Here is a 15,524-nt window from a genome sequence, read left to right as displayed (position 1 = left end):
GCCCTGTGGCTCTGCTGCAAGATGAGGCCACCCCACTCATCTGGGCCTTGGACTCCAAACGCCAGGCCAGGAAGGCAGTTGCCAACAGTGGGGCAGACCACATGGGTTCAAATTCCAGCTTTACTACTTCTAGCTGTGTAACCTTGGACAAGTTACTTAGTGGCTCTGTGCCTCAGTTTCCCCACCTGTAAAATAGGGTAAATAACAGTACCCAACCCATAGTATTGTTTGAGGATTAAATGAGATAATGCATGATAAGAGTAAGATCTCAACACCTATCAGATATTATAACATTATTATTATCTGGGGGCCTTAGGTGAAACCTGGGTGGGGGGTGTGACCCGGTCTCTGTCCCTTGCTGTGGGAGCGGAGGTAGGAGCTGAAGTTCACTGTTAAAGTTATCTGGGTTTTCCACCCTGGCTTGGCCACTGCATCATAGCTGTGGGGCTTTAGGCAAGCCACCTCCAATCTCTGAGCCTCAGTTTCCTCATCTGTCCAATGTCCCTACTCTTGGAGCTGTTGTGAGGAGACAACATCAAGAGTGTGTCAAAGGAGCGGCACATGGGAAAGAAGCTCAGAGCAGAGTGTGAGTGTGACATCGTCCCTGCTCCTGACAAGCTCCTTGTAGGGGAAGGAAGCGAGGCCCGCCCAGCAGGCCAAGGATGGAGAAGAGAGAAAATGCAGACGCCACAGACTAGGATGGAGAAGCCGTGTCTGCTCTGGAACCCCTCTCCTCCCGGAGGTCCTAGTCTCTGCCCTCCCAGGCTTGTGAGGAGTGGTGCCCACATTCCCAGAGCCCCCAGGGGCTCACCCATGCGCCCTGGTGCCAGGTGCTGAGGTCCAGCCTCCGCCCATGCAGGAGCTCCCTTTACACCCGCACCACCTTGACCTGGGCTTTGGGGTGGGGAGCTCACTCCTACCCCACAGCCTGGGCTCTTCCTGTGACTGGCCGCTGAAGCTGGGACCTGACTCCTGAGGCGCCTTGCAGGGCTGGGGACTGCCCTCAGAGCCTCCAGACCTGCCAGCTCCCTCTGCTGTGGGACAGCCCTGTGGAGACACTCCTCTTGCTGCAGGAGGGCAGCCAGGATCAGACCTCCAAACAGGCAGCCCTCTCACCTGCCTGCCCCTGCTAGGTTTCCCAGCCCAGCATTCTTCCCAAGTCCTGGGTCTATGGGGAGTGACAGTCACCTCTCTCTGGGCAGCAGCTCTGGAGGGACAGGGAGTTCAGCCCATCACCCTGCCTTCAGGTCCCCATTACTCACCGCCCTCTCCAGGGGTCTCCCGGCTGAGCCCGCACAGCATGTCTGCTATTGTCTCTCCTGCTGCCCACTGGACTCCCCTGAAGCCACGCTATGCTACTCAGCCCCTCCTTCCCCTTTCCCAGGGAGGGGCAGGGAGGGAAGCTTATGGCTCCCACTGGCTGGGCACAGAGTCCACCCACTGCAGCGAGTGGCTCCTCCCTTAAAGGGGACAGAGCTGTCTTGGTGGCTGGCTCCAGGACCAGGGTCCGATACCTCCACCTCTGCAGCCTGAGTCTGGACGGAAGGGGGGTGCTTTGAAGACTGCATGTCTGGGGCCTCCCACAGAACAGACATAGGAGACAGCCCTGCAGGAGGCAGGACCCCTGGGTGTCAGGTCCAGTTCTGCTCCTAACTTGCCCTGGGACTTTGGCAAGTGATTGTCCTCTCCTGGCCTCAGTTTCCCTTCCCGGAAAAGGGGAGCAGTGCCTTCTAAACTCTATTTAAAAGTAGCAAATTCCAACAGAATCCCAGATGTAACAGACTGAGATGCAAAGCCTCTTGGTTTAGAAGCCCCTGTGCTCAGAGCCCCTGGGACCCCTCTACTGACGTTCCAACAGCTGGTCAGCTCAGCCTCAGTTTTCTCTTCTATAAAGTGGGGGCTGGGGAAGGAGCACCCCAGCAGCCTGCCACATGGAGCTTCCACTCAGCTTTTAGTGAAGACTGAGAAAGGGAGATGGGCCCAGGCTCTGCCTGCTCTGGGCTTGATGGGCAGGTGCAGCTGGTCAGAGGCTCCAGCCACAGCTGGCGGGCTGTGTCCTCCCCACCCCAGCTGACCTCAGTCCTACACGCTCCTAGGATTCCTCCATGCCAGCCCAGACTGACTGAGCTGACCCAGTTGGGCACCCAGAGCCCCTCCTCCAGCTGCCCACCAGAAGGGGCAGCCAGCTGGACCCAGCTGCTCCTGCTCTCCATCCTACCAATGTGTGTTGGCACCATCTGAGTGCCAGACACTGTGTAGGTGCTGGAGAGGTCATGGGGGATGGTGACATGGAGGCACTGGGTGGCGGGCAGGGACTTGATGTCAATAAACCATACAACTACATGGTTCATCCTGCTGAATGCAGCACAGAATGAGTGCTGGCTCCCACGGACCTCTGGGCCTTCTGGGAACAAGCAGGGTTCCAATTTGCTCTGTGTGTCCTGCAGGGAGTGGGACAGTGCATCCCAGTTGTTAGGGCCCCAGGGACTTCCTCTGGGTTCCCTCCTGAGCAGGGATCTCACCATGGCATTCAGCCCACAATTCCCAGGCCACCGATGCTGGCTCCTGCCAGCTCAACACTGACGGCACCTTCAAAACAACCCAGTTTCTAAATCCAGGGTCTGGGCCACTCGTACCCCTGCACCTGCAGGCTCAGTTTCCTCCACTGCTGTCCACTTCCCGAGGCTGCCTTCCTCTTGTAATGACCTCAGGTATGCCCCAGGCGCAGGGCCCAGGTACCACCCCAGGGTGCAGGCAGGGTTCACTGGGGTCAGCAGTGAGGCCAAAGGTCAAAGAGAGACTTTAGGGTCTCAGCCACAGGTGGGGTGGGGTTGGGTAGTAGTAGGAGGACCAGAAGCCCGTGGACATTTGCAGGAAGAATTGGATCGGCAGGGAAGGGGGTACAGGTTGGTCAGGGCAGGCCTTGTAAAAGCCTGACCATTGCCAGGGCACCGGGGCCACTTTGGGGCAGTTCCACCTCCAAGCTGGCTCTCCTCAGACTGAAATGTTCTAACGGATCCTCACCCACAGCCTGCCTCTTTCCCCACATTCACAGCCTCTTCAGGGAAGAGGGGAAGCATGGCACACAGACCTTGGGAGTTGCATCTGTCCCTTCTTTGCAGAAAATATTTGCTTGTTATACAAGTGCATTTAAATGAGTGATTACAACTGGCAATTGGAAACCTTGCCACATCTCTGTCTTGCTGCTTTTTTGCAGTTTACTTTTGTGGACGAGGAACTCCTGAAAAGGTTATTCCATGGGTGTCTGGAGAGCTTTCACCCGGCATTTCTCTGCACGTCCGTTGTGCCAGGCACTGTTGTTGTTGTTGTTAGGTGCCATCGAGTTGTTTCCAACTCATAGCAACCCCACGTACCACAGGACGAAACAGTGCCCGGTCCTGCACAATCCTTACAATCATTGTTATGCTTGAGCCCATTGTTGCAGTCACCGTGCCAATCCATCTCGTTGAGCATCTTCCTCTTTTCCGCTGACCCTGTACTTTACCAAGCATGATGTCCTCCTCCAGGGACTGGGGACTCAGAATGGAGGCGACAGATGGGAAACAATGCCTTCTTTTAGCCTCTGTCCCCATCACCCTACTGAGTTCATTTTTACTTGATTTTATTAAAGTGTATGTTTGGAAGCAACATTTGTTCATTTTGAAACAAAGAAGCATATTCTAAATAAAGAAGCACAGAGAGGTTAAGTAACTTGCCCAGGGTCACCCAGCAGGTAAGGGGTGGAACCAGGTTCACACTCAGGTGGTCTGCACCAGCACCGCTGTTCTTAACCGCATGGCTCTGTGGCCTCCCAGTACTGCAGGGATATACTAAAGGGCAAATCTGGGGGTCTGAGAGTGCAGATGAGGGCACACTTAGCTCTGTCTGGAGGTCGACCGAGGAGGTTTTTTTCAGCCTGACTTTGGAGGATGGGAGGGAATTTGTCAAAGAAAGGAAAAGACATTCCAGAGGTGAGAGTCTGTGGCAGAAATTCCAGGTGACTAGCGAGAAGGAGGAAACCCTGGTGGCATAGTGGTTAAGTGCTACGGCCGCTAACCAAAGGGTCAGCACTTTGAATCTGCCAGGCTCTCCATGGAAACTCTACGGGGCAGTTCTACTCTGTCCTATAGGGTTGCTATGAGTTGGAATCGACTCCAGGGCACTGGGTTTGGTTTTTTGGTTGGCTAGTGAGGAGTGTGGGAGGAGCCGTACCATGAAGAGTCTACTAAGGTCTCCTTCCTCCAAGTGCCAAGTGTGGCCCATGCACCAGCAGCAGTGACATCACCTGGAGCCTGTCAGAAATGCAGATTCTCAGGCCCCACCTCAGTCTTGCTGAGTCAGAACCTGCATTTTAACAGGGCCCCCAGGTGACAGGTGACTAGAATAAAGTTTGAGAAGCCGTGTAGTAAGGAGTTTGGCTTTCATCCTGCAAGCAGCAGGAAGCCATAGATGGTTGTAGAGCAAGAGGGTGAGGGGGCTTTGCCAGCACCTCAGGCATGGAGAGCCAGCTTCGAGGAGCAAGAAGGAGGATTTCTGCCCTGAAGGCAGCCTGGGAGTGAGCATCAAGGGCGCCTTCTGGGAGCTGGGAGCAAGCAATGCTGCTGCTCAGGCCAGGTCCAAAGATGACCCTCTCGTCCAACGCTACCAACCTCAGAGAAGCAGAGGAAAAGGGAGACAGATTGCTGGGCATGCACAGTGGCTGGAAGCCAGGCCTGCCAGGCAATTGGGTGCCAGTGGCTTTGGTGACAGCATCTGACTGCTGCACGCTCCGAACACGGCGGATGGCACGTGAAGGGAATTATTTTCTATGGGAGATGGCAGGGCTCCTGAGCTGGCAGGGCAGTCCCTCCATTGTCAGGAGAGGCCCTACTATCTCTGCATCCCCATTTATGCCTCTGAGCTCCATCCTTGGGTTTGGGCCACGCTGGGGGTTTGTGCTATGAGTCGAAATCAACTTGACGGCAGTGGGTTTGGTTTGGGTTTTTGGCGGGCGGGGGGGGGCGGTTTGTGAGACAATTGGGCCTGGAGGTAGGCAGACCCAAAGGTGGATTCCAGCCCAGTTATTCACAGGCTGCGTGACTGCGGCATGTGCCCCAAACACCTGGACCTCAGCTTCCTCAGCTGTGGAATGGGAATAATAAAAATGCTCAGCCCCCAGGGTGGGGAGACCATATGTTAACAAGTTAGAAAGTGTTTATCCATTGGCTTTCCTGCCAAGGGAAACCGTGGTGGTGTAGTAGTTAAGTGCTATGGCTGCGAACCAAAGGGTCAGCAGTTCAAATCCACCAGGTGCGCCTTGAAAACTCTGTGGGGCAGTTCTACTCTGTCCTATAGGGTCGCTATGAGTCGGAATCGACTCGACAGCACTGGGTTTTGGGTTCCTGCTGGGAGACTCATGCCAACGCTGAGAAACAGGCTGGAGGGGCAGAACTTCAGGGTGGCTGGGCACACAGGCCTTGGAGTCAGACGCACCCAGGTTCAAATCCCAGCAGCTGTGTGACTCTGGGCAAGTTGCTTCTCTCTGGACCTCTGTTTCCCCGTCTGTGAGGAATGAGGGGCTTGGCAAAGTGAGGATGAAGCACATGCTCATTAATTCATCCCTACCTGGGCCCAGGCCTGGGGTCCCCTTCCCGCTTGCTTAAGAGGGAACATTAGCACCGTCATTGGGACAATTCCTTGGTATATGACGACTCCTAGCACCGCCGGCCCCCTCCCACTAAATGCCAGTAGGGGCCTGAGTCCTTGAGATAACCCAACATATTCCCACCTCCCTGGGGGCAGCAACCATCACAGTTGAGAGCCAACCACGCTGTGCAGACGAGGAAACAGAGGGGGAAGGAGCCATGTGAAGATCCGTCCCAAGCAGCAAAGGATTGCCAAGGATTGCTGGCAGCCACGAGAAGCCGGGAGAAGGCCCAGAACACTTCCTCTTTCAGAGCTCTCAGAAGAAATTAGCACAGCCAATACCCGGATTCGGATTTCCAGCTTCCAGAACGGTGAGAAGATTAATTTCTGTTCTTTCAAGCCACCCTAGGAGATTAAAGATGGGGGCAGTGGTGATTCAGCGGTAGAATTCTCACCTCCAATGCAGGAGACCTGGGTTCCCAGCCAATGCACCTCATGTGCAGTTGCCACCCATCTGTCAGTGGAGGCTTGGGTGTTGCTGTGATGCCGAACAGGTTTCAGTGGCGCTCCCAGACTAAGATGGACTAGGAAGAAAGGTCTGGCAATCTACTTCCAAAAATGAGCCAATGAAAACCCTATGGATCACAACAGTCCAATCTGCAAACAATCAGGGGGATGGTGCAGGACTGGACAGTGTTTTGCTCCACTGTGCATGGGGTCACCACAAGCCGAGGGGCTGACCTGATGGCAGCTAACAACAGGAGACTAAGAGAGAGTTTGGGACATGGGAGAACAAAAACCTGGAGAGGGCCTGGTCTCAGGCCTCTGCCAGGACAGAGCAGGGCCCTGGACCCAGGCTTCCATCCTTCCTTTCAGGCCCAGGGCTGAGTTTATCAGACCCAGGCTTCTGTCCTTCCTCTCAGGCCCAGGGCTGAGTCTATCATAACCATCAGCAAGCCGTGTCCTGAGCCCACTGGGGACCCTGACTGACAGCCGGAAATGAAGTCTGGCAGGAGGGAAGCAGAGATGGCAAGATGGGAGGCAGAGAGGGAAAAGAGATAACTCTAATTGCTGTGGGTTCTCAGCTGCTTCTACCTCCCTCCTTCCCTCCTCACCCCACCCCAAGGGCCATGCCAGGACAATCGCTCCTCTCTGGTCCCCCCAGACCCTGCACGCTGCTGCTAGACATTTCCACCATGTGGGTATTACCGTCTCCGTTACACAGAAGGGGAAACAGAGGCTCAGGCTGTGATTTCACCAGTCACAGGTGAAGGGCACTCAGTGACTCCTCTTGGTGAGGGCTGTTAGGTTGTGGCCCCCACCCTGGCAGTTAGCCACTGCCCACATCTCCCCCCAGCCATGGCCCCTCACCTGACTTTAGGGTAGATTGGGTAGAGTTTCATGGGTAATGCCACACCAGTGGGCTGCTTCCAGGCTGCGGGACCCATATCAACAGGGGGCCGGGGATACATCAATGGCCAATGGCGGTTGTGAGAGCAAAGCATGACAGGCCCAGTGTGGACAGACCAGGAGAGAAGAAGGTCCCATGCTGTAGGAACCACCAAACCAAAACCAAACTCACTGCCGTCGGGTCGATTCTGACTCATAGCAACCCTACAGGAGAGAGTAGAACTGCCCCATAGGGTTTCCAAGGAGCAGCTGGTGGATTCGAACTGTTGACCTTGTGGTTAGCAGCCGAGCTCTTAATCACTGCACCACCAAAGCACATGTGCCAGGCCTTGTCCTCAGCATCTTACACATATGGAATTTCACTTCATCCCCACTACGGGGTGAGGATTACATTCTTACTTCAGAGATGAGCAAACTGGGGCCCAGAAAGGTGAGGCCACATGCTCTTGGTCACACAGAGTATAAGGGGTGAGCTGGGATTTGAACCCAGACCCATCCAATGCCTTCTACACAAAGCCCTTGCCCACCAGGATTTGAATCCCAGGCCTGTCCAATGCCATCTACATGGCTTGCCTATGGTTATGACAGACTCAGCCCTGGGCCTGACATGAAGGACAGAAGCCTGGGTCCTGGCATCACCCAGAGCCCCCTGAGAAGGGCACCCAGGGGAGTGCTTTCACCAGCACACGCATGTGCACATGACACAGAAAGCCAGACGCCGTTGGAAGAACAGACCTACATGTTCAGCTGGGTGGGGGCCCTCAGCTGCTGCTCCTGGGGGTTTTGGGAATCCCTGACTGTGAGGGGCCACCAGCCCAGGTGTCTGGCCACAGATAAGGGCAGCTCCCTTGGCATCCTTCTTGGGAGAGAAAGCATTGAATGGTGGCATTCCAGGCACAGTAGCCAGGCATGTGGTCACACTTAGGGAGGGACAGGCTTTCCAGAGACCCTCCAATGAGGTGATGGGGCACAGAGGGCACAGCCAAGCTGTCAGAAGAAGCAGCAGGAGCTGCCACACACTGGAGTTTAATCACAGGGACTCCCACTGGTGACTGGATAATGAAGGCAATGGTGGTGACTGCTGAGCCTCTGGGAGGGGACCAGTGCAGCAGGCACCCTGTGCTGAGCTGGGAAGACTGGTCTCAGGACCAGGGAGAAGATCCTGGGAGGCTAACACTGTGCCTAGAATCCCCCATTCATGCCTCTAGACCAAGCATTACCCTCCGTACAAGAGAAAATGCCCCAGAGAAAGCAGAGGGGTCGGCACTGATTGAGTGCCTACTGGGCGCCCAGTTCTTTATGTACAGTGTCTTGTGGGATGGTTCAAGAGCGCTGTGAGTAGCCATGGTTGCTCCCATGTTCAGAGTCCCAGAGAGTGAAAGGTAGTTGGCCAAGGTGCACAGCTATGATGTCCTGAGGGTCAGGACGGTCAGAATCAGGTCTGTGGCCACAGAGCCAAGCTTTGCTCAGTTCTTAGAAGGCATCAAAGTTTTCCCTCTTCGGGTCCTCTGTACAAGCTCTTTCCTCGTCCAGGTCTACTTTTCCCCCCTTCCATCCTTACAGTGGACCTAAATGCTGCCTCCACCAAGCAGCCCACCCTGACCACACTGGCTCGGTCCCCCTTTACCCTCTCTCTGCCTTTCCTCCATGTGTTTGTTTGCTCACCTGTCCTTGTTCATCCTTCCACTGAATGTGGGACCCTTGACTGTCCTGCTCACCGATTTAAGCCCAGTACCCAGGGCAAAGCTTTGCATGCAGTAATAAATGTTTGTTGAATGAATGAGAAATAAACGGATGAGTATACATAATCTCTGAATTCCTCCATTGGAAAGAAATCAATAACTCATCTCCTCTAACACCTCAGTCCAATACAGAAATCCTTACTGCACTCTAGTCCTTACTTGCACACCCCCACAAACAGGGAGCTCACCACCCCGAGCGCCCACTCTATTCCTGAAGAGTTGTGAGAAACCCCACCTTATCCTGAGTTGGTTGGAGCCTGCTTCCCAGTGACTCCCCCAGCTCCGGCTCAGTTCTCTGGACCCCCAGTCCCAGGACCTCCCTGCATGGACTCAGGGGCCATGGCTGGGCCTGTGTCATGTCTTCTGAACCCTGGTAGGAAAGGCCACAGCTCAGGGTCTAGATGAGGCTTCAGAGGGGACCCTGCGGCTCCCCTCCAGACCAGAGGGGCCTGCTCCTCTGTGGGCCTAGGGCTGCCTCCTTGGGAGTTTCCCTCACCAGAGAGGACAAACCGTCTCCACCCGAGCCACAGCCCCGGTGTCACCACCATCTCCACACCAGATAAGGTATCCTCTAGGCCCAGCTCCTTATTGTACAAGTGGGGAAACTGAGGCTCAGAGAGAGTACAGGAGCACAAGCCATACAACCTTCCAGGCTAGGTTTTGCCTGGCCCCTACAGATCATAGTGTCATTTCACCTCCTGCTGCGTTTCATCACCTCCTTTTCACACATGGGCAAGAAGCTGAGCAACCCGGGTCTCTATGGCCCAAAGCCGTAATCATAGCTCAACATACACGTTCTCAAAACGGCTTTGTGGACATGAAATAGCCTCATCTTATTCCGCGTTTTCCTGGTGAACTTAAATATTGAGGAGAACCCTGGAGTTGTGGACTAACGGTGGAACTTCCGGCAGGGTGATCATACAGGGACTTCATACGGCCCAGACAGAGGGCCCCACGCTGGCAGAGGTGTGGCGTAGAGCCCTGCAAGGTTTGGAGTGGGCCCTAGCAGAGACTGTTTCTTTGAGGACAGGGCTTGGCCCTGAAATTTCCAGGCCAGTGCCCACAGCCTGACAGCTGAGGCACCTCGCGTTCAACGGCCCCTCAGCGCAGTTTAAGAAGAATCATTGAGAGGTTGCCAGTGGGGTCCACAGCCAACCCAGCTGCCTGTTCATGTCCTCTCCCCTGGCTGCTTCCCAGCACCAAACATGCAGAGCCTTTTCCCACCTCTGAGCTTCTGTACTCAGGGGCCCAGGAATGTCCTCGCCCTGATGTTTTGTCAGCCAGGCTAAATCTTGTAGGTCCATCAAGATTGCTCCACTGTCCCTGCCCCCAGGACACCTTTTCTGACCCTCCCTAACCCCCTCTGGCTGGTTGGTGCCTCATCTGTGTTCCCAGAGCTCTAGGGTACCCCTCAGCCTCACAGTTTGTCAACTTACTAGACGTCCCACCCATCTACTTCCATCTGAGCCTGACACCAAAGTGGTGATGAATACAAGAGGAATATTCTAGTCTCCCCTTCCTGGTCTGTCAGCTCCCCCCACCTCCTGCACTGGGGCCTCAGAGGGACACTGGGTTCAAGTCCTGGCGTTGATCAAAACTGGCCTCAATCTTCCCATGTGTAAAACGGGGTGCATATGTGGGCTCAGAGAGGTAGGGCCTGTGGTCTTCAGGGGCTGCTTCAGCTCCTGGTTGGCCAGCCTGGGACCCCCTCACCCTTGTACTCAGCTTGGGCTCCAGACAACAGCAAACCTTCCTCAACAGATACATTCTGCAAACAGGGCACTGAGACTCAGTGAGGGACAGGGACCTTGCCCAAGGTCACCCACAGGGTCCGAATACTCTTTGGCTATGTGGCTGTTAGAGGTTACCAGGTGTGGCCCCGCCTTGTCCACCCACCTGCCCACCACATCTGCTTATGAGTCACCATCGCCTCAGCCAAAACACCCATGCGGGAGCTGGAGAGAAAAGGTCGGACCAAGGGGAGTGAGTGGGTAGATGGAGGAGGTGGCTCTGAAGCTTCCAGAACTGGAGAGCCGGGAGGGGGAAAAGCACAGAAGGGAAACTGAGGCCTGGAGGAGCAGGGACATGCTCGGGAACTCACAGAGAGTTCTGTGGGTCTCAGGTCTCCGGCCCGTCTGATTAATGTTCTTTCCACTCTGTCAGGCCATCTCCCCAGGGAGGAAGACAGGGCCAGCGGCCTGTGCAATTATCTGGTCAGTTAAGACAGCAGATGGCCCCACTGGATCATAGATGCCAGCCAACAAGTGGGGACAGTGCAAGACGTGAGCCGACAGGACCAGCACAGGTTCTGCGGAGATGTGCTCTGGAGACATGCAGAACTGTGCCTAGATCGGGAGAGCTGGCTGGGCCTGCCAGCTCTGGTCTGCTCAGACTTCCCTAATCCTGGGCTTAGCCCTGTGCTCTGCTCTGCCAGAGGGACACAGACTGGCTGGGGCACTGACAGACGCAGTGGCCTGGGGCAGGGAGCAAGGGACCCTGTCATGTGAGTAAGGGGCAGCTCAACCCAGGGCAGAGAAGCTGTGGATGGCCAATGGCTGTCTGCAGGGCTGTCCTGGGGCAAGGGGGCAGAAAGTGGGCAGAGTCCCTGGGGAGCCTCTGGAAGGCAGGCTGGAAAGCCACACTTGGGGACACAACAGAGGTGACCCATGCTCCTGGGAGGGAGGCCGGCTCATCTGACCTCTGAGAAAAGACGGGGTTTGGAAGCCAGATGCCTAGGGTGGGCTCAGGCTCTACCTCCCCTCCTAGCTGTGTGACCTTGGAAGGTGACTTCGCCTTTGAGCCACAGTTTTTTCGGCTACAAAATGTAGCGATTTAGTGCATACCTCACAGCGCTGTTGTGAGAATGAGAAAATACATGGGAAAGACTTAGCACGGGGCCTGGCATACAGCAGGTGCTCAAAAACGGCCCAAGGAACAAAGAACAGGTCCAGTGTGACAGGTTCTGCAATTCCAGGAACAATTCCAACCAGTGTATCCCTGGCTCCTTGATAAAAACAGAGCACCCAGGGTCTCTGAGACACGGTGGCTGACAGGAAATTCAGGTGCCCTAGACGAGCCCTGGAGAGAGTCAGGCTTGTGACCCCACTGCAGCTGCCGCAGGTGAGAGATGCCAGGAGCCAGATGTGGCGGCGAGTGGGAGACCCAGGAGCCTCTTTATGAAGTGAAGGAAGGAGTGATAATTCATCACAAAGCTCAGAGGATGCAAGCACTGGCCTCCCTGGGCCCAGGAAGCCCCAACTCAGCCAGCAGGAGGGATCATCACCCTTAATAACCTCGTTATCCCTCAAATTGCCCACCAGTCCACAAAGTATCCACTCTCACCATCCTGGACGAGGAGGCTGGACCATCTGCCCCCATCCAGCACCTCCCTTAGTTCATTGCCCCCACCCTCCCCTTCACCCCTCTGCTCCAGCCTTGTCTGCCTGTAAACACGAGCAAGTTCCTGTCTCAGGACCTCTGCACTGGCTGTGCCCTCTGCCAGCCACACTTTTCTTTTGGATCAAAAAACAGCTTCTTCCTTCAGCTCCTTCAGTGAGGCCTTCCCTGACCACCTAATTTAAAACTGCACCCCTCCATGCAAACCCCTTCCCTCTGTTCTTTCTCCTGCAGCATTCATCACCATACCATGTTTTCCACATGGGTCTTGCCTACTCTCTGTCACTCCTCCTAGAATGTCAGCTCCAGGAAGGTAGGAATTGTGTCTGTCTTAAAACCTGTTGTATTCTCAAGGCCTAGAACAGTGCCTGGCACATAACAGTCATTCAATAAATGTTGAATGAGTGAATGGCGTGGGTCAATCCTGTCCACACTACTGCCATTCCTCCCCCACCCATCTCTCTCTATGGCCCAAACAGTGGCCAGTGCTCATTCAAACACTCAAAGCTGTCTTCCACTCTCCTCCTTAAGAACCATCCAGGGCTCCCACTGCCCCAGGCCAGTGTCAAGTCCCACAGCCTGCCCATCTCTTCACACTGACCGTACCAAAGTCCTCGCAGGCTCCAGGCATTTGCACAAGCTCTTCCCTTTGCCTAAAGCTGTCTCCCCTCTTATCCACTTGGCAAACTCCTACTTGCCTTAAAGGCCCCACTCTGAGAGCCTTCCTCAACCTCTCTCAAGCACAATCATTCTTCAGGCACCAACTGTACCTTGTACAGTACCCCCTCTCCCCACTGAAGCACTACATCATCTACCCACCATTTCTCCCCCTGGTCTGAGCCTTCCGGGTCAAGGAAGGGGACCGTGAATGATCCAGGGCCTGTCCTCCAGTACAGAGTGGAAGCTCAGTTAACAGGGCTGACCTGTGACATCATTACCCACTATTCAGGACGGGCGCACTTACTAAGACAGAGGTCCCCAGGCTGTGGAAAATTCCACTGCCTCAAGCAGCTTGCTTGGCAAGCCCTGTAGCTTTACATTAAAATCCTGGTTCCTTTGCTTGGCATGTCCCATAACTTTACATTAAAATACTGGTTCCCCTCTCCTTAACTGCTGCCCAAAACTAGAGGAAATTGGTGGAAACCAGTTTAGGCACCATGTTGACATTCAGGATAAACTTATAGCTCATTAAATACCTCATAAACAGTAACTTCCCCACCTCTGGGTGGAGTTTAAACGCCCTTTTCTGAACATGCGATGCATGAAGTTATATGTAAACTCTATTGTGCCAGTGTAGTATGATTAAGAATGTTGCTAATGTAACCTGTATGAACTTCCTACTTGTAAACCCCTTAAAAGCAACCTTCCCTCTTGCCCTTGATGAGCAGTCTTGGCAGTGGAAGCCCCGACTGTTTCTTTCCTTGCACAGCAAAATAAAGGCTCCTTTCTACTCTCCCACCTACGTCTCTCGTTTACTGGCTGAGACAAGTCGCACTGAGCAGAACCTAGGGTTTCTACCTGGCAACATTACAGATGGAAGGAAAGGAATGACTGAAGATTTATCTAAAAAAAAAAGCTCAAGTCATGTGGCCTTAAAGCAAGTCACTTCACTTCTCTGCACCTCAGTTTTCCCACCTGCCAGGGTGGGAGAGGAGAGCTGTCTTGCAGCCCAGAATAGGGTAGGGTTCTGGGTCTCTTGCTACTGCTTATATCTGACTTTCAGCCAAGCCCTCTGCTTTCAGCCCAGGTGCCAGCAGTATCCACAGCACCAGGAACATGCAGCAAATGTGGAAGGGCAAGCAGGAAGGTGGGTGGGTGGGTACAGGTAACAGGCTTGCATGTGCCTGGCACATAGCCACGCAATCAGCTGCTATGAACATGACTCCATGAATCAACCAAACTCCAGACCCAGGACACTACTTCTGACCACTCCAGGCCAACGTGGTTTTATTGATTTTGAATGTTTGAGGTCATCACCCCAATCAATTCTCCACTCTAGTTTCCAGATGGAAAAAAAGGCAGGGCTACCTGCCAACAGATCTCACAGCCTTACCATGGAGCCCTGCCTGGGGCTAGGGCTCAGGGGGAGGATGAAGAAATCTCCCCAGGGCAAGGCACCTGGAGCGAGGTGGAGACAGGACATCAGGTATGCCCACGTGGCTTGCCCAGCTTTAGGCCCTGGGGCCCTGGGGGAAGCTAGCTGCCCTCCACAGTGGCCAATTAACCCCAGGTTGAACCTAACCCCGAAGCATTTCTCCTCAGAGAAAGAGCACTGGATAGAGACTCAGGCAGACACAGGGTTGCTGCCAGGCCTAGGGTCACACACCCTGGAGGGCTTAACTCCCAGCTCCAGGTACTCTTCCCTACCCCCACTCCCTACGCTCTCCCCTCAGCCTCCAGCTGCAGCCTCCTATGCTCAGGCTGGTTTCCTCCCAAGAGTGAGACCTCGGGGGCTGGAGCAAGGGCACTGGGGTCGGGGGCGGGGGCTTTAAACATGGGTCCAGGATGAGACTCACACACACTGGGCCTCAACAGCGACAGTCCTGCTAGAAAGCAAGTCTACCCTCCAGCCACAGCCTCTGCCCAGACTCCTCACATGCAGCCCCTCACCATACAAACACACTCACACACACTGACACACACACTCGCTCTCACACACACAAGGACACACACGCACACTCACACAATGCACACACTGTCGCACACACGCCTCACACACTCACATACACAGTGGTCCTGCCAGCCCGGCTAGATCCAGGCAGCCCCATGCCCAAAAAAGGAGGAGAGAAAAGGCCTTCGGGGACTTGTCACATGAGGGGGGAACAAAGGAGTCTGTGGCACAAAAAAGTAGACAGAGACAGAGACAGACAGAGAGGGACAGCACCAACGGAGAGGGACAGACATGAACAAGACAGAGAGCCAGGCACAGAGAGTGGGAGAGAGACAAGGAAAAACACAGAGGCTGGGGCAGAGAACCAAAGAGAGAGGGAGAGACAGAGACAGAGGAAGAGAGACTCAGACAATCAAACAGAGACACAGGAAGAGACAGAGAAAGGCATGTTGAAAGATGAGGAGATATGGAATTGGAGAGACTCAGACAAAGAGATGGGGTGGAAGGGAGAGAGAGATCCAGAGAGAGATGGAGAAGGCAGGAGAGGCTTGGGCAGAGAGAAGCCAGAGGCACACACAGATGCAGAGAACGATGGAAATTCAGAGCCAGAGAGAAACACAGCAGAGCAACCCAGAAAGCGCCAGGAGAGACAGAGAGAAAGGACAGAGGCAAGGTACAGCAGGCAGTGTCCAGGAGCAGGGAGGGAGCCAGGCAGAGACCCTGGAAGCCCCTCTGTGCCC

The 15,524-nt window shown here is 54.6% G+C and overlaps 1 protein-coding gene across 6 annotated transcripts in view; it reads right to left on the bottom strand.

Moving 5' to 3' along the window:
• GRIP2 (glutamate receptor interacting protein 2) overlaps positions 1 to 15,524 on the bottom strand; it is a 141,906-nt gene that overhangs the window by 49,892 nt on the left and 76,490 nt on the right. Inside the window, exon 1 of one of the 6 annotated variants that reach the window (XM_049863482.1) lies at positions 1,263 to 1,326. The exons of the other annotated variants lie outside the window; for them this stretch is intronic. Coding sequence (XP_049719439.1) covers positions 1,263 to 1,302 — 40 coding nt within the window. The 5' untranslated portion in view covers positions 1,303 to 1,326. Of the gene's footprint in view, positions 1 to 1,262; positions 1,327 to 15,524 lie in introns of those variants that run through there. 6 annotated transcript variants of the gene reach the window in all.

Source organism: Elephas maximus, chromosome 20, assembly GCF_024166365.1.
Source record: "Elephas maximus indicus isolate mEleMax1 chromosome 20, mEleMax1 primary haplotype, whole genome shotgun sequence".
Taxonomy (NCBI): Eukaryota; Metazoa; Chordata; class Mammalia; order Proboscidea; family Elephantidae; genus Elephas; species Elephas maximus.
The sequence above is the reverse complement of the archived record's forward strand: the minus strand, read 5'-3'. Positions and strand labels throughout refer to the sequence as shown.